Source organism: Scyliorhinus torazame, chromosome 22 (genome assembly GCF_047496885.1).
Source record: "Scyliorhinus torazame isolate Kashiwa2021f chromosome 22, sScyTor2.1, whole genome shotgun sequence".
In the NCBI taxonomy this organism is placed as follows: domain Eukaryota; kingdom Metazoa; phylum Chordata; class Chondrichthyes; order Carcharhiniformes; family Scyliorhinidae; genus Scyliorhinus; species Scyliorhinus torazame.
This window is the reverse complement of record NC_092728.1, coordinates 112,351,280-112,374,870: the sequence shown is the minus strand read 5'-3', so window position 1 is coordinate 112,374,870 and position 23,591 is coordinate 112,351,280. Positions and strand designations below refer to the sequence as shown.

Sequence of the window (23,591 nt, the reverse complement as noted above, 5' to 3'; positions counted from 1 at the left end):
TAGGATGGGCAGTGAGAGCCTTTTTCCTCGGATGGTGATGTCTAGCACGTGGGGACACAGCTTTAAATTGAGGGGAGATAGATATTAGACAGATGTCAGAGGTAGGTTCTTTACTCAGAGAGTAGTAAGGGCGTGGAATGCCCTGCCTGCAACAGTAGAGGACTCGCCAACACTAAGGGCATTTAAATGTTCATTGGATAGACATATGGACAATAAGGGAATAGTGTAGATGGGCTTTAGATTGGTTTCACAGGTCGGCGCAACATCAAGGGCCGAAGGGCCTGTACTGCGCTGTTATGTTCTATGTTCTAAGTGTCTACAAGAACATAAACATTCCCATTCCCATCGCGTCTTTCACAAGTTCAGGACGTTCTCACCGTTTACAGTATTGCCGTTTCTCTGCAATGTAGTCACTTTTGCAAAGTAGGAAATGTGTCAATTATTTCAAGGGAAGCAAACTCCCAGCAAACAGCAACTTGATTTTGAGCAGATTCTCTGGTTTTGATGATGTGTCGGAGGCTAGAAACTGGGAAGAAAAGCCCTGTTTTTGTGCACATTAATGTCACAGGTTCATTTACATAAACCCGAGAGTGCAGAGAGAGCCAGGGTTTCAAGTTTCACCTGATGGAACAGTACCTCTGACAGTGCAGCACTCCCTCAGGAAAATCCCAAGGCTTTTTACACGTACATAAAAAGCAAGAGGGTAGCCAGGGAAAGGGTTGGCCCACTGAAGGATAGGCAAGGGAATCTATGTGTGGAGCCAGAGGAAATGGGCGAGGTACTAAATGAATACTTTGCATCAGTATTCACCAAAGAGAAGGAATTGGTCGATGTTGAGTCTGGAGAAGGGGGTGTAGATAGCCTGGGTCACATTGAGATCCAAAAAGAAGAGGTGTTGGGTGTCTTAAAAAATATTAAGGTAGATAAGTCCCCAGGGCCTGATGGGATCTACCCCAGAATACTGAAGGAGGCTGGAGAGGAAATTGCTGAGGCCTTGACAGAAATCTTTGGATCCTCGCTGTCTTCAGGGGATGTCCCGGAGGACTGGAGAATAGCCAATGTTGTTCCTCTGTTTAAGAAGGGTAGCAAGGATAATCCCGGGAACTACAGGCCGGTGAGCCTTACCTCAGTGGTAGGGAAATTACTGGAGAGAATTCTTCGAGACAGGATCTACTCCCATTTGGAAGTAAATGGACGTATTAGTGAGAGGCAGCACGGTTTTGTGAAGGGGAGGTCGTGTCTCACTAACTTGATAGAGTTTTTCGAGGAGGTCACTAAGATGATTGATGCAGGTAGGGCAGTAGATGTTGTCTATATGGACTTCAGTAAGGCCTTTGACAAGGTCCCTCAAGGTAGACTAGTACAAAAGGTGAAGTCACACGGGATCAGGGGTGAGCTGGCAAGGTGGATACAGAACTGGCTAGGCCATAGAAGGCAGAGAGTAGCAATGGAGGGATGCTTTTCTAATTGGAGGGCTGTGACCAGTGGTGTTCCACAGGGATCAGTGCTGGGACCTTTGCTCTTTGTAGTATATATAAATGATTTGGAGGAAAATGTAACTGGTCTGATTAGTAAGTTTGCAGACGACACAAAGGTTGGTGGAATTGCGGATAGCGATGAGGACTGTCGGAGAAAACAGCAGGATTTAGATTGTCTGGAGACTTGGGCGGAGAGATGGCAGATGGAGTTTAATCCGGACAAATGTGAGGTAATGCATTTTGGAAGGTCTAATGCAGGTAGGGAATATACAGTGAATGGTAGAACCCTCAAGAGTATTGAAAGTCAAAGAGATCTAGGAGTACAGGTCCACAGGTCATTGAAAGGGGCAACACAGGTGGAGAAGGTAGTCAAGAAGGCATATGGCATGCTTGCCTTCATTGGCCGGGGCATTGAGTATAAGAATTGGCAAGTCATGTTGCAGCTGTATAGAACCTTAGTTAGGCCACACTTGGAATATAGTGTTCAATTCTGGTCGCCACACTACCAGAAGGATGTGGAGGCTTTAGAGAGGGTGCAGAAGAGATTTACCAGAATGTTGCCTGGTATGGAGGGCATTAGCTATGAGGAGCGATTGAATAAACTCGGTTTGTTCTCACTGGAACGAAGGAGGTTGAGGGGAGACCTGATAGAGGTATACAAAATTATGAGGGACATAGACAGAGTGGATAGTCAGAGGCTTTTCCCCAGGGTAGAGGGGTCAATTACTAGGGGGCATAGGTTTAAGGTGAGAGGGGCAAGGTTTAGAGTAGATGTACGAGGCAAGTTTTTTTACGCAGAGGGTAGTGGGTGCCTGGAACTCGCTACCGGAGGAGGTAGTGGAAGCAGGGACATTTAAGGGGCATCTTGACAAATATATGAATAGGATGGGAATAGAAGGATACGGACCCAGGAAGTGTAGAAGATTGTAGTTTAGTCGGGCAGCATGGTCGGCACGGGCTTGGAGGGCCGAAGGGCCTGTTCCTGTGCAGTACATTTCTTTGTTCTTTGTTCTTTGTTCTTTTGACCCTCTGACAGTGCGGCACTCCCTCAGTACTGACCCTCTGACAGTGCAGCACTCCCTCAGTACTGACCCTCTGACAGTGCAGCACTCCCTCAGTACTGACCCTCTGACAGTGCGGCACTCCCTCAGTACTGACCCTCTGACAATGCGGCACTCACTCAGTACAGACCCTCTGACAGTGCAGCACTCCCTCAGTACTGACCCTCTGACAGTGCAGCACTCCCTCAGTACTGACCCTCTGACAGTGCGGCACTCCCTCAGTACTGACCCTCTGACAATGCGGCACTCACTCAGTACTGACCCTCTGACAGTGCAGCACTCCCTCAGCACTGACCCTCTGACAGTGCGGCACTCCCTCAGTACTGACCCTCTGACAGTGCGGCACTCCCTCAGTACTGACCCTCTGACAGTGCGGCACTCCCTCAGTACTGACCCTCTGACAGTGCGGCACTCCCTCAGTACTGACCCTCTGACAGTGCAGCACTCCCTCAGCACTGACCCTCTGACAGTGCGGCACTCCCTCAGTACTGACCCTCTGACAGTGCGGTGCTCTCTCGGTACTGACCCTCTGACAGTGCGGCACTCCCTCTGTACTGACCCTCTGACAGTGCGGCACTCCCTTAGTACTGACCCTCTGACAGTGCGGCACTCCCTCAGTACTGACCCTCTGACAGTGCAGCACTCCCTCAGTACTGACCCTCTGACAGTGCAGCACTCACTCAGTACTGACCCTCTGACAGTGCGGCACTCTCTTAGTACTGACCCTCTGACAGTGCGGCACTCCCTCAGTACTGACCCTCTGACAGTGCAGCACTCCCTCAGTACTGACCCTCTGACAGTGCGGCACTCCCTCAGTACTGACCCGCTGACAGTGCAGCACTCCCTCAGTACTGACCCTCTGACAGTGCGGCACTCCCTCAGTACTGACCCGCTGACAGTGCAGCGCTCCCTCAGTACTGACTGTCTGACAGTGCAGCACTCCCTCAGTACTGACCCTCTGACAGTGCGGCACTCCCTCAGTACTGACCCTCTGACAGTGCAGCGCTCCCTCAGTACTGACCCTCTGACAGTGCGGCACTCCCTCAGTACTGACCCGCTGACAGTGCAGCACTCCCTCAGTACTGACCCTCTGACAGTGCAGCACTCCCTCAGTACTAACCCTCTGACAGTGCAGCGCTCCCTCAGTACTGACTGTCTGACAGTGCAGCACTCCCTCAGTACTGACCCTCTGACAGTGCAGCACTCCCTCAGTACTGACTGTCTGACAGTGCAGCGCTCCCTCAGTACTGACTGTCTGACAGTGCAGCACTCCCTCAGTACTGACCCTCTGACAGTGCAGCACTCCCTCAGTACTGATCCTCTGACAGTGCGGCACTCCCTCAGTACTGACCCTCTGACAGTGTAGCACTCCCTCAGTACTGACCCTCTGACAGTGCGGAACTCCCTCAGTACTGACCCTCTGACGGTGCGGTGCTCTCTCGGTACTGACCCTCTGACAGTGCAGCACTCCCTCAGTACTGACCCTCTGACAGTGCGGCACTCCCTCAGTACTAACCCTCTGACAGTGCAGCGCTCCCTCAGTACTGACCCTCTGACAGTGCGGCACTCCCTCAGTACTGACCCTCAGACAGTGCAGCACTCCCTCAGTGCTCACCCTCTGACAGTGCTGCACTCCCTCAGTACTGACCCTCTGACAGTGCAGCACTCCCTCAGTACTGACCCTCTGACAGTGCAGCACTCCCTCAGTACTGACCCTCTGACAGTGCGGTGCTCTCTCAGTACTGACCCTCTGACAGTGCGGCACTCCCTCAGTACTGACCCTCTGACAGTGCGGCACTCCCTCAGTACTGACCGTTTGACAGTGCAGCACTCCCTCAGTACTGACCCTCTGTACATGAATGGTCAGTGAAGTGAACGCTCTGACTGAATATGATTGGTTGCTTCAGTCTTGATATTTCGTGGTTGTTGTGAGATACACTTGGCCAGACAGCTCCCTGGAAATTTCATTCAGACATAAATTGTGACCTGAGGAATAGCGGAACTCGAGGCGGTCTGCGCCCTCCTCCCTTCTCAGTGGTAACAAAAGCAATTTGGAATGAGTATAATTTGGAATGTCGTCCTGCATGGATGTGAAACTCAAATTATTTAGAAGAGGAAGAGTGCTTTGTGAATTAAATTTGTAACGCGAGTTTGGAGGTGAGTGGTGTGGATCAGCCGGGCGGAAAGAAACTACAAACAGTGAATATCCGTGCTGGATGGAAGGAGGGTATTGGAGAATGAGAAAACAGCAGAGCGAGATGGAAATTGTGCCGAGGATTCGCACACACGATGATGAAAACATTGATGGATGTTCCTGTCAGGACGTAAAATTAAAACAGTCGGTGAATTCAGTGGGAAGAGCAAGTGGCAGCTTTGCTGACTGCCTGGGGTATTGATGGGGGTGTGGGATCGCACTGTGCTTTCTGGCAGCTTTGCTGTCTGGGGTATTGACGAGGGTGTGGGATCGCACTGTGCATTCTGGCAGCTTTGCTGACTGTCTGGGGAATTGATGAGGGTGTGGGATCGCACTGTGCATTCTGGCAGCTTTGCTGTCTGGGGTATTGACGAGGGTGTGGGATCGCACTGTGCTTTCTGGCAGCTTTGCTGTCTGGGGTATTGACGAGGGTGTGGGATCACACTGTGCATTCTGGCAGCTTTGCTGACTGTCTGTGGTATTGACAAGGGTGTGGGATCGCACTGTGCTTTCTGGCAGCTTTGCTGACTGTCTGGGGTATTGACGAGGGTGTGGGATCACACTGTGCATTCTGGCAGCTTTGCTGACTGGGGTATTGACGAGGGTGTGGGATAGCACTGTGCATTCTGGCAGCTTTGCTGTCTGGGGTATTGACGAGGGTGTGGGAGCGCACTGTGCTTTCTGGCAGCTTTGCTGTCTGGGGTATTGACGAGGGTGTGGGATCGCACTGTGCTTTCTGGCAGCTTTGCTGTCTGGGGTATTGCCGAGGGTGTGGGATCGCACTGTGCATTCTGGCAGCTTTGCTGACTGGGGTATTGACGAGGGTGTGGGATCACACTGTGCATTCTGGCAGCTTTGCTGACTGTCTGAGGTATTGACAAGGGTGTGGGATCGCACTGTGCTTTCTGGCAGCTTTGCTGACTGTCTGGGGTATTGACAAGGGTGTGGGATCGCACTGTGCTTTCTGGCAGCTTTGCTGACTGTCTGGGGTATTGCCGAGGGTGTGGGATCGCACTGTGCATTCTGGCAGCTTTGCTGACTGTCTGGGGAATTGATGAGGGTGTGGGATCGCACTGTGCATTCTGGCAGCTTTGCTGTCTGGGGTATTGACGAGGGTGTGGGATCGCACTGTGCTTTCTGGCAGCTTTGCTGTCTGGGGTATTGACGAGGGTGTGGGATCACACTGTGTATTCTGGCAGCTTTGCTGACTGTCTGTGGTATTGACAAGGGTGTGGGATCGCACTGTGCTTTCTGGCAGCTTTGCTGACTGTCTGGGGTATTGACGAGGGTGTGGGATCACACTGTGCATTCTGGCAGCTTTGCTGACTGGGGTATTGACGAGGGTGTGGGATAGCACTGTGCATTCTGGCAGCTTTGCTGTCTGGGGTATTGACGAGGGTGTGGGATCGCACTGTGCTTTCTGGCAGCTTTGCTGTCTGGGGTATTGACGAGGGTGTGGGATCGCACTGTGCTTTCTGGCAGCTTTGCTGTCTGGGGTATTGCCGAGGGTGTGGGATCGCACTGTGCATTCTGGCAGCTTTGCTGACTGGGGTATTGACGAGGGTGTGGGATCACACTGTGCATTCTGGCAGCTTTGCTGACTGTCTGAGGTATTGACAAGGGTGTGGGATCGCACTGTGCTTTCTGGCAGCTTTGCTGACTGTCTGGGGTATTGACAAGGGTGTGGGATCGCACTGTGCTTTCTGGCAGCTTTGCTGACTGTCTGGGGTATTGCCGAGGGTGTGGGATCGCACTGTGCATTCTGGCAGCTTTGCTGACTGTCTGGGGTATTGACGAGGGTGTGGGATCGCACTGTGCTTTCTGGCAGCTTTGCTGTCTGGGGTATTGACGAGGGTGTGGGATCGCACTGTGCTTTCTGGCAGCTTTGCTGTCTGGGGTATTGACGAGGGTGTGGGATCGCACTGTGCTTTCTGGCAGCTTTGCTGTCTGGGGTATTGACAAGGGTGTGGGATCGCACTGTGCTTTCTGGCAGCTTTGCTGACTGTCTGGGGTATTGCCGAGGGTGTGGGATCGCACTGTGCTTTCTGGCAGCTTTGCTGTCTGGGGTATTGACGAGGGTGTGGGATCACACTGTGCATTCTGGCAGCTTTGCTGTCTGGGGTATTGACGAGGGTGTGGGGTCACACTGTGCATTCTGGCAGCTTTGCTGTCTGGGGTATTGACGAGGATGTGGGATCGCACTGTGCTTTCTGGCAGCTTTGCTGACTGCATGGAGTATTGACGAGGGTGTGGGATCGCACTGTGCTTTCTGGCAGCTTTGCTGACTGTCTGGGGTATTGACGAGGGTGTGGGATCGCACTGTGCTTTCTGGCAGCTTTGCTGACTGTCTGGGGTATTGACGAGGGTGTGGGATCGCACTGTGCTTTCTGGCAACTTTGCTGTCTGGGGTATTGACGAGGGTGTGGGATCGCACTGTGCTTTCTGGCAGCTTTGCTGACTGTCTGGGGTATTGACGAGGGTGTGGGATCGCACTGTGCTTTCTGGCAGCTTTGCTGACTGTCTGGGGTATTGACGAGGGTGTGGGATCGCACTGTGCTTTCTGGCAACTTTGCTGTCTGGGGTATTGACGAGGGTGTGGGATCGCACTGTGCATTCTGGCAGCTTTGCTGACTGGGGTATTGACGAGGGTGTGGGATCACACTGTGCATTCTGGCAGCTTTGCTGACTGTCTGGGGTATTGATGAGGGTGTGGGATCGCACTGTGCTTTCTGGCAGCTTTGCGGACTGTCTGGGGTATTGACATGGGTGTGGGATCGCACTGTGCTTTCTGGCAGCTTTGCTGACTGTCTGGGGTTTTGACAAGGGTGTGGGATAGCACTGTGCATTCTGGCAGCTTTGCTGTCTGGGGTATTGACGAGGGTGTGGGATCGCACTGTGCTTTCTGGCAGCTTTGCTGTCTGGGGTATTGACGAGGGTGTGGGATCGCACTGTGCTTTCTGGCAGCTTTGCTGTCTGGGGTATTGACGAGGGTGTGGGATCGCACTGTGCTTTCTGGCAGCTTTGCTGTCTGGGGTATTGACGAGGGTGTGGGATAGCACTGTGCATTCTGGCAGCTTTGCTGTCTGGGGTATTGACGAGGGTGTGGGATCGCACGGTGCATTCTGGCAGCTTTGCTGACTGTCTGGGGTACTGACGAGGGTGTGGGATCGCACTGTGCATTCGGGCAGCTTTGCTGACTGCCTGGGGTATTGACGAGGGTGTGGGATCGCACTGTGCATTCTGGCAGCTTTGCTGACTGTCTGGGGTATTGACGAGGGTGTGGGATCGCACTGTGCTTTCTGGCAGCTTTGCTGACTGTCTGGGGTATTGACGAGGGTGTGGGATCACACTGTGCATTCGGGCAGCTTTGCTGACTGCCTGGGGTATTGATGAGGGCGTGGGATCGCACTGTGCATTCTGGCAGCTTTGCTGACTGCCTGGGGTATTGACGAGGGTGTGGGATCGCACTGTTCATTCTGGCAGCTTTGCTGTCTGGGGTATTGACGAGGGTGTGGGATCGCACTGTGCTTTCTGGCAGCTTTGCTGTCTGGGGTATTGACGAGGGTGTGCGATCACACTGTGCTTTCTGGCAGCTTTGCTGTCTGGGGTATTGACGAGGGTGTGGGATCGCACTGTGCTTTCTGGCAGCTTTGCTGACTATCTGGGGTATTGACGAGGGTGTGGGATCGCACTGTGCATTCTGGCAGCTTTGCTGTCTGGGGTATTGACGAGGGTGTGGGATCGCACTGTGCATTCTGGCAGCTTTGCTGTCTGGGGTATTGACGAGGGTGTGGGATCGCTCTGTGCATTCTGGCAGCTTTGCTGTCTGTCTGGGGTATTGACGAGGGTGTGGGATCGCACTGTGCATTCTGGCAGCTTTGCTGTCTGGGGTATTGACAAGGGTGTGGGATCGCACTGTGCTTTCTGGCAGCTTTGCTGTCTGGGGTTTTGACAAGGGTGTGGGATCGCACTGTGCTTTCTGGCAGCTTTGCTGTCTGGGGTATTGACGAGGGTGTGGGATCACACTGTGCATTCTGGCAGCTTTGCTGTCTGGGGTATTGACGAGGGTGTGGGATCGCACTGTGCATTCTGGCAGCTTTGCTGTCTGGGGTATTGACGAGGGTGTGGGATCGCACTGTGCATTCTGGCAGCTTTGCTGACTGGGGTATTGACGAGGGTGTGGGATCGCACTGTGCTTTCTGGCAGCTTTGCTGTCTGGGGTTTTGACAAGGGTGTGGGATCGCACTGTGCTTTCTGGCAGCTTTGCCGACTGTCTGGGGTTTTGACAAGGGTGTGGGATCGCACTGTGCATTCTGGCAGCTTTGCTGTCTGGGGTATTGACGAGGGTGTGGGATCGCACTGTGCATTCTGGCAGCTTTGCTGTCTGGGGTATTGACGAGGGTGTGGGATCGCACTGTGCTTTCTGGCAGCTTTGCTGACTGTCTGGGGTATTGACGAGGCTGTGGGATCACACTGTGCATTCTGGCAGCTTTGCTGACTGTCTGGGGTATTGACGAGGGTGTGGGATCGCACTGTGCTTTCTGGCAGCTTTGCTGTCTGGGATATTGACGAGGGTGTGGGATCGCACTGTGCTTTCGGGCAGCTTTGCTGCCTGGGGTATTGACGAGGTTGTGGGATCGCACTGTGCATTCTGGCAGCTTTTACCTTTTTCAATGCTGAGTGAATCAATGGCTCTGTAACCAGCGTTGGCGATTCCAAACTTGGCCCCAGATTCCATCACGGCACGATGGACAGACACACAGGACTCCCGTGGTACATGCAGCTCCCAACCGAGCTCACCAACAAACGAAAGTCTCATAGCTCGCACCTTGCAAACCAAAAAGTTGGATTAATGAGCATTCCCAGCGAGTCAGTGTTAGGGAACAGATGGTGGCTTTTGTAAAGGCCCCGAAGAATCCAGCACGAGTTTTAAGGATACAAAATAATAAAGTTTATTTACTATAACAATATATACATAGTAGTAGCAGTAACTTCCCTTGCTACCTTCTCCTTCCTCCTGGTTCCTGGACTGGCCAGCTTATTTATAGTAGGAGTTTCTCCGCCCCCCTCATTGGGGAAGTTCATACTCCCATAGGATTGTGGGATAATCATTAGTCCCCAGCCAATCGTCAGTAGGCAGGTTATAACAGTGGCGTTACAGAATCCTAGAATGATACAGCACAGGAGGAGGCCATTCAGGCATCATATCTGTGCTGGCTCTTTGAAAGGACAATCCAATTACTCCCACTCCATCTGCTCTTTCCCCGTTGCCTTACAAATGTTTCCACCTCAAATATTTATTCAGTTTTCCTTTTGAAAGTTCCTGTTGAATCTGCTTCCGGTGCCCTTTCAGGCAGCACTTCCCAGATCACAACACCTCGCAGTGTAAAGCAATTCTCCTCATTTTCCCCCTCTGGCTCTTTTGTCAATTATCTTCAAAAGTTACTAACCGTCCTGCAAGTGTCTCTTCAGTTACTTTATCAATATCATTCATAAAAACTCAAATCTTCCCTTAACCTGCTCTGTACAAGAGTGATCCCACTGCTCCTGTCTCTCCACATAATTAAAGTCTGAGATAGAATAGAAATAGAAAATAGGAGCTGGAAGACATTGAGCCCTGCTCTGTCATTCAATCTGATCATGATTGATCCTCTATCTGAACGCTATGCTCCCCCGCTCCCCCTATATTGATCCTCTATCTGAATGCTATGCTCCCCCGCTCCCCCTATATTGATCCTCTATCTGAATGCTATGCTCCCCCGCTCCCCCTATATTCCTTCACACCTTTAGAATCTAGAAATGTATCTATTTCCTTCTTAAATAAATTCAGTGACTTGGGATAGAATTCCACAGGTTCACCATCCTCCGAGTGAAGTAGTTTCTCCTCCTCTCAGTCCAGTCTACCCAACATCCTGAGAATGTAACCCCTTGTTCTGAACCCCCACAATCAGTCAAACAACGTCCCCGCACTCAGCCTGTGCAGCCCCTCACAATCTTACATCTTTCAATTAGAAATTCTCATTCTTCTAAATTCCAGTCAATACAGGCGAAGGAAGGTGTCCCAAACTCTCCTCATGCGACAATCCTGGTAAACGTTCACTGCACTCCCTCTGTGGTAAGTATATCGGGCTGAATTCTCCGTCTGGGAGACTGCGTTCTCCCGCCGGAGATGAATTGCACCAGTTTTACGATTTCCGTGCAGTTGTAAAGCGGGATCAATTCAGTGTTCCGCACACTGCAAATTTATGTATGGCGTGGAATACGTGGAATTCCCAGGGAATCCCGCTACTGCATTGCCATCTTGGGCGGACGGCCCGATAACAAGGTGAGGTGTCCAGCATCACAGATTGGCCCCACCCCCACAGCAGTCCCCTCCACGCCCAGACTGCCTGGGTGCCTCCCCTACCCCCAGGTACGGGGGTCACCTGCTCCGCCCCTCCACAAAGACTCCTGTGGTAGGGGAAGCCCCCAAAGGGAACCCCCTCCACAGAAACCCCCCACCCCACCCCAGGTCCATGCCTCCTGTAGTAGACGTACCCCCCACGGACCCGTGTAATAGGGGGACCCCCTTCACAGGGACCGCCCAGAAGGGGGTCTGTGGAGGAGTTCCTTTCAGCAGGGGTCTCTGTAGGAGGACCCTCTATTACGGTGAACCCTGAGGGCGGTTCACCTATTATAGGGATCCCTGGAAGGGCTGTGGGGGGGGGTTGCCTGGCAGTGGGCAGGCAGGGCATTCACATTTATCTACATCATCCTGTATCTGCCATCTATCTGCCCACTCACTCAACTTGTCTCAATCGCCTCGAAGCCTCTTTATATCCTCTTCACCATTCACAGTCCCACCTCGTTTCATGTCATCAGTATACTTGAAAATATTACTTCTGGTTCCCTCATCTAAATCATTGATGCATATTGTAAATAGCTGGAGCCCTGTGGAACCCCTCGAGTCACTGCCTGCCACTTCGAAAAAGACCCATTTATTTCTATCACATACAAATTAGGCAGGAACTGTAGAATGTGGATTGGGAGCAACTATTTGAGGCAAATCCACGTCTGACATGTGGGAGGCTTTTAAAGGCCAGTTGATTGAAGTGCAGGACACGTATGTCCCCACAAAAATGAAGGATAGAAATGGCAGGATTGTGGAACCATGGATGACGAGGGAAATTGTAATCTTAGTCAAAAGGGAAAAGGAGGCATACGATAGGTCTAGGCATCTAAAAACTGACAAAGCCCTTGAAGAGTACAGTGAAAGTAGGAAGGAACTTAAACGTGGAATTAGGAGGGCTAATAGGGGCCATGAAATGTCTTCAGCAAACATGGTCAAGGAGAATCCCAAGGCTTTTTACGCATATATTAGGAGCAAACGGGTAGCAAGAGAAAGAGTAGGCCCACTTAAGGACAATGGAGGGAAGGTATGCGTGGAACCACAGGAAGTGGGTGAAATCTTTAATGAGTACTTTGTATCGGTATTCACCAGGGTGAAGGACATGATTGATGTAGAGATCAGGGATAGGTGTGTGATCACTCTGGAGAACGTCAATATATCAAAGGAGGAAGTGTTGAGTATCCTAAATTGCATTAAGGTAGGCAAGTCCGTGGGGCCGGATGGGATCTATCCCAGGTTACTGTGGGAGGCAAGGGGAGAAATAGCTGGGGCCTTAGCAGATATCTTCACATCCTCTTTGACCACAGGCGAGGTCCCAGAGGACTGGAGAATAGCCAATGTTGTTCTCTTATTCAAGAAAGAATGAAACACATTGATGAAGGCCGGGCAGTGGATGTGGTGTATATGGATTTCAGTGAGGCATTTGACAAGGTTCCCCATGGTAGGCTCATTCAGAAAGTTAGGGGGCATGGGATACAGGGAAATTTGGCTGTATGAAGACAGCGAGTGGTAGTGGATGGAAGGTATTCTGCCTGGAGGTCGGTGGCCAGTGATGTCCCGCAAGGATCTGTTCTGGGACATCTGCTCTTTGTGGTTTTTATAAATGACTTGGGTGAGGAAGTGGAAGGGTGGGTTAGTAAGTTTGCCGATGACACAAATGTTGGGGGAGTTGTAGATAGTGTTGAGGGTTGTTGCAACAGAACATTGACAGGATGCAGAGCTGGGCTGAGAAGTGGCAGATGGAGTTCAACCTTGATAAATGTGAAGTGATTCATTTTGGAAGGTCGAATTTGAATGCTGAATACAGGGTTAAAGGCAGGATTCTTGGAAGTGTGGAGGAACAGAGGGATCTTGGGGTCCACGTGTGTCCACGTACATAGATCCCTCAAAGTTGCCACCCAGGTTGATAGGGTTGTTAAGAAGGCGTATGGTGTGTTGGCTTTCATTAACAGGGGATTGAGTTTAAGAGCCGTGAGGTTTTGCTGCAGCTTTATAAAACCCTGGTTAGACCACACTTGGAATATTGTGTCCAGTTCTGGTCGTCTCATTATAGGAAGGATGTGGATGCTTTGGAGAGGGTACAGAGGAGATTTACCAGGATGCTGCCTGGACTGGAGGGCATGTCTTATGAAGAAAGGTTGAAGGAGCTAGGGCTTTTCTCACTGGAGCGAAGAAGGCAGAGAGGTGACTTGATAGAGGTGTACAAGGTGATGAGAGGCATGGATAGAGTGGATAGCCAGAGACTTTTCCCCAGGGTGGAAATGGCTGTCACGAGGGGACATAATTTTAAGGTGATTGGAGGAAGGTATAGGGGAGATGTCAGAGGTCGGTTCTTTACACAGAGAGTGGTGGGTGTGTGGAACGCACTGCCAGCAGAGGTGGTGGAGTCAGAGTCATTCGCAACATTTAAGCGACTCTTGGACAGGCACATGGACAGCAGTAAATTGAAGGGGTGTAGGTTAGGTTGATCTTGGATTAGGATAAATGGTCGGCACAACATCGTGGGCCGAAGGGCCTGTACTGTGCTGTACTGTTCTACGTTCTAAAGGAAGCAGGGATAATCCAGCAACTTGTAGGCCGATGAGCATAACATAGTGATGGGGAAGCTTTTGGAAAAGATACTGAGGGACAGGATTTTTGCACATTTGAAGGAAAATGGACTAGTTAGTGACAGGCAGCCTGGTTTTGTACGGGGAAGGTCATGTCTCACTTAGCTTTTTGAAGAGGTGACAAAGAAAATTGATGAAGGGCTGTGGATGTGGTTTATATGGACTTTAGTAAGGCTTTGATAAGGTCTCATATGGCAGACTGGTACAAAAACTAAAATCACATGAGATTAGGGGAGGCTGGCTAGATGGATACAGAACTGGCTTGGTTATAGAAGACAGAATAGCGGTGGAAGGGTGTTTTTCTGAATATCGATCTGTAGCTAGTGCCACAGGGATCAGTGCTGGGACCTCTGCTGTTTGCAGTATATATAAATGATCTGGAGGAAAATGTGGGTGGTCTGATTAGTAAGTTTGAGGATGACACAAAGATTGGTGGAGTTGCTGATAGTGCCGAGGATTGTCAGAGGATAGATTGAAGACTTGGGCACAGAAATAACAGATGGAGTTTAATCCGGACAAGTGCGAGGTGATGCATTTTGGAGGATCAAATCTAGGTATAAATTATACTGTAAATAGCAGAGCCCTCATGAACATTAACATACAGAGGGATCTGGGCATGCAGGTCAGGTCCACAGTTCCCTAAAAGTGGCAACAAAGGTGGTCAAGGTGATTAACAAGGCATATGGCATGCTTGCTTTCATCAGCCGGGGCATTGAGTACAAGAACTGGGAAATCATGTTGCAGCTGTATAAAACCTTGGTTAGGCCGCATTTGGAGTATTGCGTGCAGTTCTGGTCACTGCATTATCAGAAGGACGTGGGAGCTTTGGAGAGAGTGCAAAGAAGGTTCACCAGGATGTTGCCTGGGTCTCGAGGGTGTTGGCTATGAGGAGAGGTTGAATAAACTAGGATTGTTTTCACGGAAAGACGGAGGCTGAGGGGAGACCTGATAGAGGTCTACAAAAGTATGAGAGGCAGACAGGGTGGATAGTCAGAGGCTTTTTCCAAGGGTGGAAGTGTCAATTACACAGGGCACAGGTTCAGGGTGAGAGGGGGAAAGTTTAAGAGAGATGTGCGGGGTAAGGTTTTCACGCAGAGAGTGGTGGGTGCCTGGAACGCGCTGCCAGAGGATGTGGTGGAAGCAGCACATTCGCAACATTTAAGAGGCACCTGGATGGGTCGATGAATAGGGAGGAAATAGAGGGATACACGGACGGAGTAAGGGCAAGAGGGTTTGTTTTAAGTTAGGGCAGCATGGTCGGCACAGGCTTGGAGGCCGAAGGACATGTTCCTGTGCTGTACGTTTCTTTGTGCTTTGGGAGTAGTTTTGGTTCCCTTATTTAAGGAAAGATAATAATGCACTGGAAGCGGTTCAGAGAAGGTTCACTTGGATGATCCCCAGTGTGGGGGGATTGTCTTGTGAGAAAAGATTAAACAGGTTGGGACTCATTGGAATTTTGAAGAATGAGAGGTGATTTCATTGAAACATATCGGATTCTTCAGGGGCTGACAGGGTAAATGCTGAGAGGATGTTTCCCCTCGTGGGAGAGTCCAGGACCAGAGGGCAGAGTCTCAGAGTTAAGGGGAGCCAATTTAAGTCTGAGATGAGGAGGAATTTCTTCTCTCAGAGAATTGTGAGTCTTTGGAACTCCTTGTCACAGAGAGCTGGGGGGAGCAGAGTCCGTGTGTATATTTAAGGCTGAGATAGATTCCTGATCAGCGAGGGAATCGAGTGTCACGGGAAAAGGTCAAGAAAGTGAACTTGGGGAATATCAGATCAATCATGATCCTATTGAATGTGGGGCCAGGCTCGAGGGGCTGAACAGCTTACTCTTGTTCTTGTGGTCTTAGAATACAATCCTTAATTTCTTCTGTAAGTCATGGCTGGGTGTCTTTTTTGTGTTTTATTTTGAACCAGGAAAGAATGTATAACTGTTGCAATTCAGAAATGTGTTCCTTAAATATGAGCCATTGCCCATCCACCATTGTGCCTTTTAATGACATTATTTTTATGTCATCATTGGCTACAGGAATAGTGCCAGAGGACTGAAGGACAGCAAATGTGGTCCCTTTGTTTAAAAAGGGGAGCAGAGACAACCCCGGCAACTATAGACCGGTGAGCCTCACGTCTGTAGTGGGTAAAGTCTTGGAGGGGATTATAAGAGACAAGATTTATAATCATCTAGATAGGAATAATATGATCAGGGATAGTCAGCATGGCTTTGTGAAGGGTAGGTCATGCCTCACAAACCTTATTGAGTTCTTTGAGAAGGTGACTGAACAGGTAGATGAGGGTAGAGCAGTTGATGTGGTGTATATGGATTTCAGCAAAGCGTTTGATAAGGTTCCCCACGGTAGGCTATTGCAGAACATACGGAGGCTGGGGATTGAGGGTGATTTAAAGATGTGGATCAGAAATTGGCTAGCTGAAAGAAGACAGAGGGTGGTGGTTGACGGGAAATGTTCAGAATGGAGTACAGTCACAAGTGGAACATAGAACACAGAACAATACAGCGCAGTACAGGCCCTTCGGCCCACGATGTTGCACCGAAACAAAAGCCATCTAACCTACACTATGCCATTATCATCCATATGTTTATCCAATAAACTTTTAAATGCCCTCAATGTTGGCGAGTTCACTACTGTAGCAGGTAGGGCATTCCACGGCCTCACTACTCTTTGCGTAAAGAACCTACCTCTGACCTCTGTCCTATATCTATTACCCCTCAGTTTAAAGTTATGTCCCCTCGTGCCAGCCATATCCATCCGCGGGAGAAGGCTCTCACTGTCCACCCTATCCAACCCCCTGATCATTTTGTATGCCTCTATTAAGTCTCCTCTTAACCTTCTTCTCTCCAATGAAAACAACCTCAAGTCCATCAGCCTTTCCTCATAAGATTTTCCCTCCATACCAGGCAACATCCTGGTAAATCTCCTCTGCACCCGCTCCAAAGCCTCCACGTCCTTCCTATAATGCGGTGACCAGAATTGTACGCAATACTCCAAATGCGGCCGTACCAGAGTTCTGTACAGCTGCAACATGACCTCCCGACTCCGGAACTCAATCCCTCTACCAATAAAGGCCAACACTCCATAGGCCTTCTTCACAACCCTATCAACCTGGGTGGCAACTTTCAGGGATCTATGTACATGGACACCTAGATCCCTCTGCTCATCCACACTTTCAAGAACTTTACCATTAGCCAAATATTCCGCATTCCTGTTATTCCTTCCAAAGTGAATCACCTCACACTTCTCTACATTAAACTCCATTTGCCACCTCTCAGCCCAGCTCTGCAGCTTATCTATATCCCTCTGTAACCTGCTACATCCTTCCACACTATCGACAACACCACCGACTTTAGTATCGTCTGCAAATTTACTCACCCACCCTTCTGCGCCTTCCTCTAGGTCATTGATAAAAATGACAAACAGCAACGGCCCCAGAACAGATCCTTGTGGTACTCCACTTGTGACTGTACTCCATTCTGAACATTTCCCATCAACCACCACCCTCTGTCTTCTTTCAGCTAGCCAATTTCTGATCCACATCTCTAAATCACCCTCAATTCCCAGCCTCCGTATTTTTTGCAATAGCCTACCGTGGGGAACCTTATCAAACGCTTTGCTGAAATCCATATACACCACATCAACTGCTCTACCCTCGTCTACCTGCTCAGTCACCTTCTCAAAGAACTCAATAAGGTTTGTGAGGCATGACCTACCCTTCACAAAGCCATGCTGACTATCCCTGATCATATTATTCCTATCTAGATGATTATAAATCTTGTCTCTTATAATCCCCTCCAAGACTTTACCCACTACAGACGTGAGGCTCACCGGTCTACAGTTGCCGGGGTTGTCTCTGCTCCCCTTTTTGAACAAAGGGACCACATTTGCTGTCCTCCAGTCCTCTGGCACTATTCCTGTAGCCAATGATGACATAAAAATCAAAGCCAAAGGTCCAGCAATCTCTTCCCTGGCCTCCCAGAGAATCCTAGGATAAATCCCATCAGGTCCCGGGGACTTATCTATTTTCAGCCTGTCCAGAATTGCCAACACCTCTTCCCTACGTACCTCAATGCCATCTATTCTGTTAGCCTGGGGCTCAGCATTCTCCTCCACAACATTATCTTTTTCCTGAGTGAATACTGACGAAAAATATTCATTTAGCATCTCGCCTATCTCTTCAGACTCCACACACAATTTCCCATCTCTGTCCTTGACTGGTCCTACTCTTTCCCTAGTCATTCGCTTATTCCTGACATACCTCTTGAAAGCTTTTGGGTTTTCCTTGATCCTTCCTGCCAAATACTTCTCATGTCCCCTCCTTGCTCGTCTTAGCTCTCTCTTTAGATCCTTCCTCGCTACCTTGTAACTATCCATCGCCCCAACCGAAACTTCACACCTCATCTTCACATAGGCCTCCTTCTTCCTCTTAACAAGAGATTCCACTTCCTTGGTAAACCACGGTTCCCTCGCTCGACGCCTTCCTCCCTGTCTGACCGGTACATACTTATCAAGAACACGCAGTAGCTGATCCTTGAACAAGCCCCACTTATCCAGTGTGCCCAACACTTGCAGCCTACTTCTCCACCTTATCCCCCCCAAGTCACGTCTAATGGCATCATAATTGCCCTTCCCCCAGCTATAACTCTTGCCCTGCGGTGTATACTTATCCCTTTCCATCATTAACGTAAACGTCACCGAATTGTGGTCACTGTCCCCAAAGTGCTCTCCTACCTCCAAATCCAACACCTGGCCTGGTTCATTACCCAAAACCAAATCCAACGTGGCCTCGCCTCTTGTTGGCCTGTCAACATATTGTTTCAGGAAACCCTCCTGCACACACTGTACAAAAAACGACCCATCTATTGTACTCGAACTATATCTTTTCCAGTCAATATTTGGAAAGTTAAAGTCTCCCATAATAACTACCCTGTTATTTTTGCTCTTATCCAGAATTATCTTCGCCATCCTTTCCTCTACATCCCTGGAACTATTAGGAGGCCTATAAAAAACTCCCAACAGGGTGACCTCTCCTTTCCTGTTTCTAACTTCAGCCCATACTACCTCGGAAGAAGAGTCCCCATCTAGCATCCTCTCCGCCACCGTAATACTGCTCTTGACTAGCAGTGCCACACCTCCCCCTCTTTTGCCTCCTTCTCTGAGCTTACTAAAACACCTAAACCCCGGAACCTGCAACATCCATTCCTGTCCCTGCTCTATCCATGTCTCCGAAATGGCCACAACATCGAAGTCCCAGGTACCAACCCATGCTGCTAGTTCCCCTACCTTGTTTCGTATACTCCTGGCATTGAAGTAGACACACTTCAAACCACCTACCTGAACACTGGCCCCCTCCTGCGACGTCAAATCTGTGCTCCTGACCTCTATACTCTCATTCTCCCTTACCCTAAAACTACAATCCAGGTTCCCATGCCCCTGCTGCATTAGTTTAAACCCCCCCAAAGAGCACTAACAAATCTCCCCCCCAGGATATTTGTGCCCCTCAGGTTCAGATGTAGACCATCCTGTCTGTAGAGGTCCCACCTTCCCTGGAGTACCACAAGGATCTGTTCTGGGGCCGTTGCTGTTTGTCATTTTTATCAATGACCTAGAGGAAGGCGCAGAAGGGTGGGTGAGTAAATTTGCAGGCGAAACTAAAGTCGGTGGTGTTGTCGATAGTGTGGAAGGATGTAGCAGGTTACAGAGGGATATAGATAAGCTGCAGAGCTGGGCTGAGAGGTGGCAAATGGAGTTTAATGTAGAGAAGTGTGAGGTGATTCACTTTGGAAGGAATAACAGGTATGCAGAATATTTGGCTAATGGTAAAGTTCTTGAAAGTGTGGATGAGCAGGGGGATCTAGGTGTCCATGTACATAGATCCCTGAAAGTTGCCACCCAGGTTGATAGGGTTGTGAAGAAGGCCTATGGAGTGTTGGCCTTTATTGGTAGAGGGATTGAGTTCCGGAGTCGGGAGGTCATGTTGCAGCTGTACAGAACTCTGGTACGGCCGCATTTGGAGTATTGCGTACAGTTCTGGTCACCGCATTATAGGAAGGACGTGGAGGCTTTGGAGCGGGTGCAGAGGAGATTTACCAGGATGTTGCCTGGTATGGAGGGAAAATCTTATGAGGAAAGGCTGATGGACTTGAGGTTGTTTTCATTGGAGAGAAGAAGGTTAAGTGGAGACTTAATAGAGGCATACAAAATGATCAGGGGGTTGGATAGGGTGGACAGTGAGAGCCTTCTCCCGCGGATGGAAATGGCTGGCACGAGGGGACATAACTTTAAACTGAGGGGTAATAGATATGGACAGAGGTCAGAGGTAGGTTCTTTACGCAAAGAGTAGTGAGGCCGTGGAATGCCCTACCTGCTACAGTAGTGAACTCGCCAACATTGAGGGCATTTAAAAGTTTATTGGATAAACATATGGATGATAATGGCATAGTGTAGGTTAGATGGCTTTTGTTTCGGTGCAACATCGTGGGCCGAAGGGCCTGTACTGCGCTGTATTGTTCTATGTTCTAATGAAGTTCCCTGATTTATCTTAGTCAACTCGTGCCTCATATCTTCGGAGTTTCCTTTCTTTCGATTTAAATCCCTAGTTTTAGACCTAGCTGGATTCTCTGCTGGGCTGTGCCACATTTCTGTTCCAGCCGCCGGCGGGATGCTCCATTACGCCGGCTGGCCAATGGGGTTTCCATTGTGGGGCAGTCCAACACTGTCGGGAAACCCCCGGACTGCCGGCAAAACAGAGCATCCCGCCGGCGGAGAATCCAGCCCCAGATTTCTTTACTTTCCGTCCTAATGAAGAATTCTGTCATGTTATGGTCACTCTTCCCACAACAAAATTATTAATTAATCCCTTCTCGTTGCACAGTACCAAATCTGGGATAGTAAATTCCTTTGTTGGCTCCTCGACGTACTGGTCTAAACAAAATCATCTCGTACGCACTGCAGGAATTCATCCGCCACAGTATTGTTGCTAATTTGATTCGCCCAATCTATATGTAAATACTGCAGCACCCTAATATCTTGGTGAATGCCATCCTCGACCTTGCCACGGCTGTTTGGAGGCGGAAACACAACTGTTTTGGAGACAACTCCCAGGGAGGTTTTCTAGCCTTGGTTGCTTCTTAATTCCACCCAGACTGATTCTACATTGAGGTTTCCTGGGTCAATATTTACTCTCAGTGTTTCATCCTTAACAAAACCACCCCACTTCCTTTTCCTTTTAGTCTGTCCTTCCTAAATATCGAATACCCTTGAATATTCAATTCCCAGCCTTGGTCACCCTGCAGCCATGTCTCCATAATCACAATCAGATTGAACTCATGTGAACCACTTTGCGCTGTTAATTTGTCTACCGTATTGTGAACGCCCCCTTCCTGATCAAGAATACATTGCGGCCTTAAATATACACAATCACTCTGGCCCTATTTGCTGCCGGCCCTCTTTTCCTCTGTCTTCCACTTTTGCTTTCTACTCTTCGGTCTTTCCTTTCTACCTTTCTTTCCTTCTCTTGTGTCTCTCACTGAGGCTCCACGGCCCCTTTCACTCTCATTTAAACCTCCTCAACAGCACGAGAAAATACCCCTGTGAGGATATTGGTCCAGTCCTGGTCGGGTATTGATCGTCCCTGTGAGGATATTGGTCCAGTCCTGGTCGGGTATCGATCGTCCAACTTGTACAGGTCTCACCTTCCCCAGAATCAGTCCCAAAAAGCTCAGGAATCCAAATCCCTCCATTTCTCCACACCATTTCTCCAGCCACACATTAATCTGGCCTATTCTCCTATTCCTGCTGTCACTAGCATGTGGCTCTGTGGAGTGATCCTGATTGGCTACCTTCCAGGTCCTGCTTTTTAATTTATTGCCCAGCTCCCTACATTTTGCTTTCACGACTTCAGCCCTCCTCCTAACTGCGTCATTGGTACCGATATGGACCACAACCTCTGGCTGTTCACCCTCCTCCATCAGAATGTCCTGCAGCAGCTCAGTCACCCTTGACCCTGGCACCAGGGAGGCAACACACCATCCTGCACTGATAATATGATTGAATTTTACAATCTGTTTGAGGGAGGGAGGAGAAGGTTCAAGACAACGGATGCAATTCTTCCCAAGGATTTCTAAATGTTCTTCAGCAGGAACCGAGGTGAGATTCCCATCAGGTGGTTTGATGTGATCCCGATCACATTCCACCCACACTTAGAAATTGGTTTGGAGCCTGGGACGATTTGCACAAGGAATGAAATGTGTGGCCCCCCAAAGACGGCGGCAACGCTGGACTCTCAGAGATCGGGGCAGCATTTTTAAAGCGTTCCCTGATCTCAGAATAACCCCACAACAGCCCCCCCCCCCCCACCCTTCTCGCTGGCAAAAAAACCCTCCACCACTGTCATCAGCCCCCCACAACCCCAAAGTGAGCGACAACCTGCCAAGGGGTCGCTACAGAGCTCCTCCCTCTCAGTCCCCCTTCAAGCACTGCCAACCTGGCACTGTTCAGCCATGTCCCTGACCACTAGCGTGGTCATCACGTATATCCAGAGAATTAGACAGTGGCTGCTGAAGGTCCTCATTGAGGAATCCTCGCACTTTAGTATCTGAACGGTGACAGCTGCTTCTATGGTGGTGAAGTACCTCCAGCGAAGGCCCTGCTGTTCAGGCAACAAAGGTTGAAAAAAATCCACGATAGAAAAAATGCAGTCAGACAGGACACCTGCTCAAAAGAAGAAACACTTCAGAGTTAATGAACCGTGAAGTGCTGTATAAACAAAGCTAAACCCTCCTTTGAGATCACCTTCAGTTGTCAATCAAGAGGCTCATAAAAGTCAATGGGGTGTGAAATTCAATTTAAACAACCAAGTACGAAGGGTTAAAAGCAGGCATACTGCAACAGTGAAACTACAGAGCCTGTTGAAACTTCAAGGGGAGTGAAATGCTTCTCCAAGAGACAGGCTGCAGAATGGCTCCGTCCTGTAATGGGATGTTCAACATGAGAGGGAGCAGGTTTCAAGTCTACACAGGCCCAAAGCGACTCCCATCCTGGAGGAGACCCCCAACCTGACCCATTCCAACCCAGCCCCAGCCCTCCCCCCCCTCAACTCCCAGATCCCATGAAGGACCCCAACATGGGATCTGGCCAATGGCTGCTATGGCCTTGTGCTCCCTGGAGATATTCCTTGCTCCCCTCGGAGTTCATGGAACCCAGTCCTCGGGTTTAGGGACCAGTCGTGACTCACGTCTGGGCGACGTCCTGCTGGCAGAATATCAGGAGGCCGCTGCATTCAACATTCATCTCAGTAACGAGATTAAACATTTCCGGCCTCTCTCGGAATTTTCCCAACATAGCAGGATTGGCGCCAGGCGCAAGTGGCCTGAGAATCGCCCCCAATGTTTTTAAACGTAAATAAGGGCAGGAATGAGGGTATTGTAGGAATTACGGTTACAATCCAGAGCAAGGCATCATGGCTCAGTAGGCTGCGATAGACTCTCGCTCTCCGAACACCCACTGCTAATGGGCGCTCTCTCTGAACTCCCCCAGGTCCCCCCCCACTCCCGGTCCCCCCACCCCCTGCCTAGGTCTCCCCCCCCCCCTGCCCAGGTCCTCCCCCCCCTGCCCAGGTCCCCCCGTCTCCCCCCCCCCGCCCAGGTCCCCCCCCCCCCCCCCGCTGCCCAGGTCCCCGGTCCCCCCCCCCTGCCCAGGTCCCCGGTCTTCCCCCCCCCCGCCCAGGTCCCCCCTCCCTGCCCAGGTCCCCGGTCCCCCCCCCCTGCCCAGGTCCCCGGTCACCCCCCTGCCCAGGTCCCAGGTCCCCCCCCCCTGCCCAGGTCCCCGGTCTTCCCCCCCCCCGCCCAGG

At 50.2% G+C, this 23,591-nt stretch overlaps 1 protein-coding gene across 1 annotated transcript in view; it reads right to left on the bottom strand.

Moving 5' to 3' along the window:
- sardh (sarcosine dehydrogenase) overlaps positions 1-23,591 on the bottom strand; it is a 170,475-nt gene that overhangs the window by 24,986 nt on the left and 121,898 nt on the right. The window contains exon 17 of the mRNA XM_072488950.1: positions 9,399-9,561. Within this exon, the coding sequence (XP_072345051.1) occupies positions 9,399-9,561 (163 nt within the window). The remainder of the gene's footprint in view (positions 1-9,398; positions 9,562-23,591) is intronic.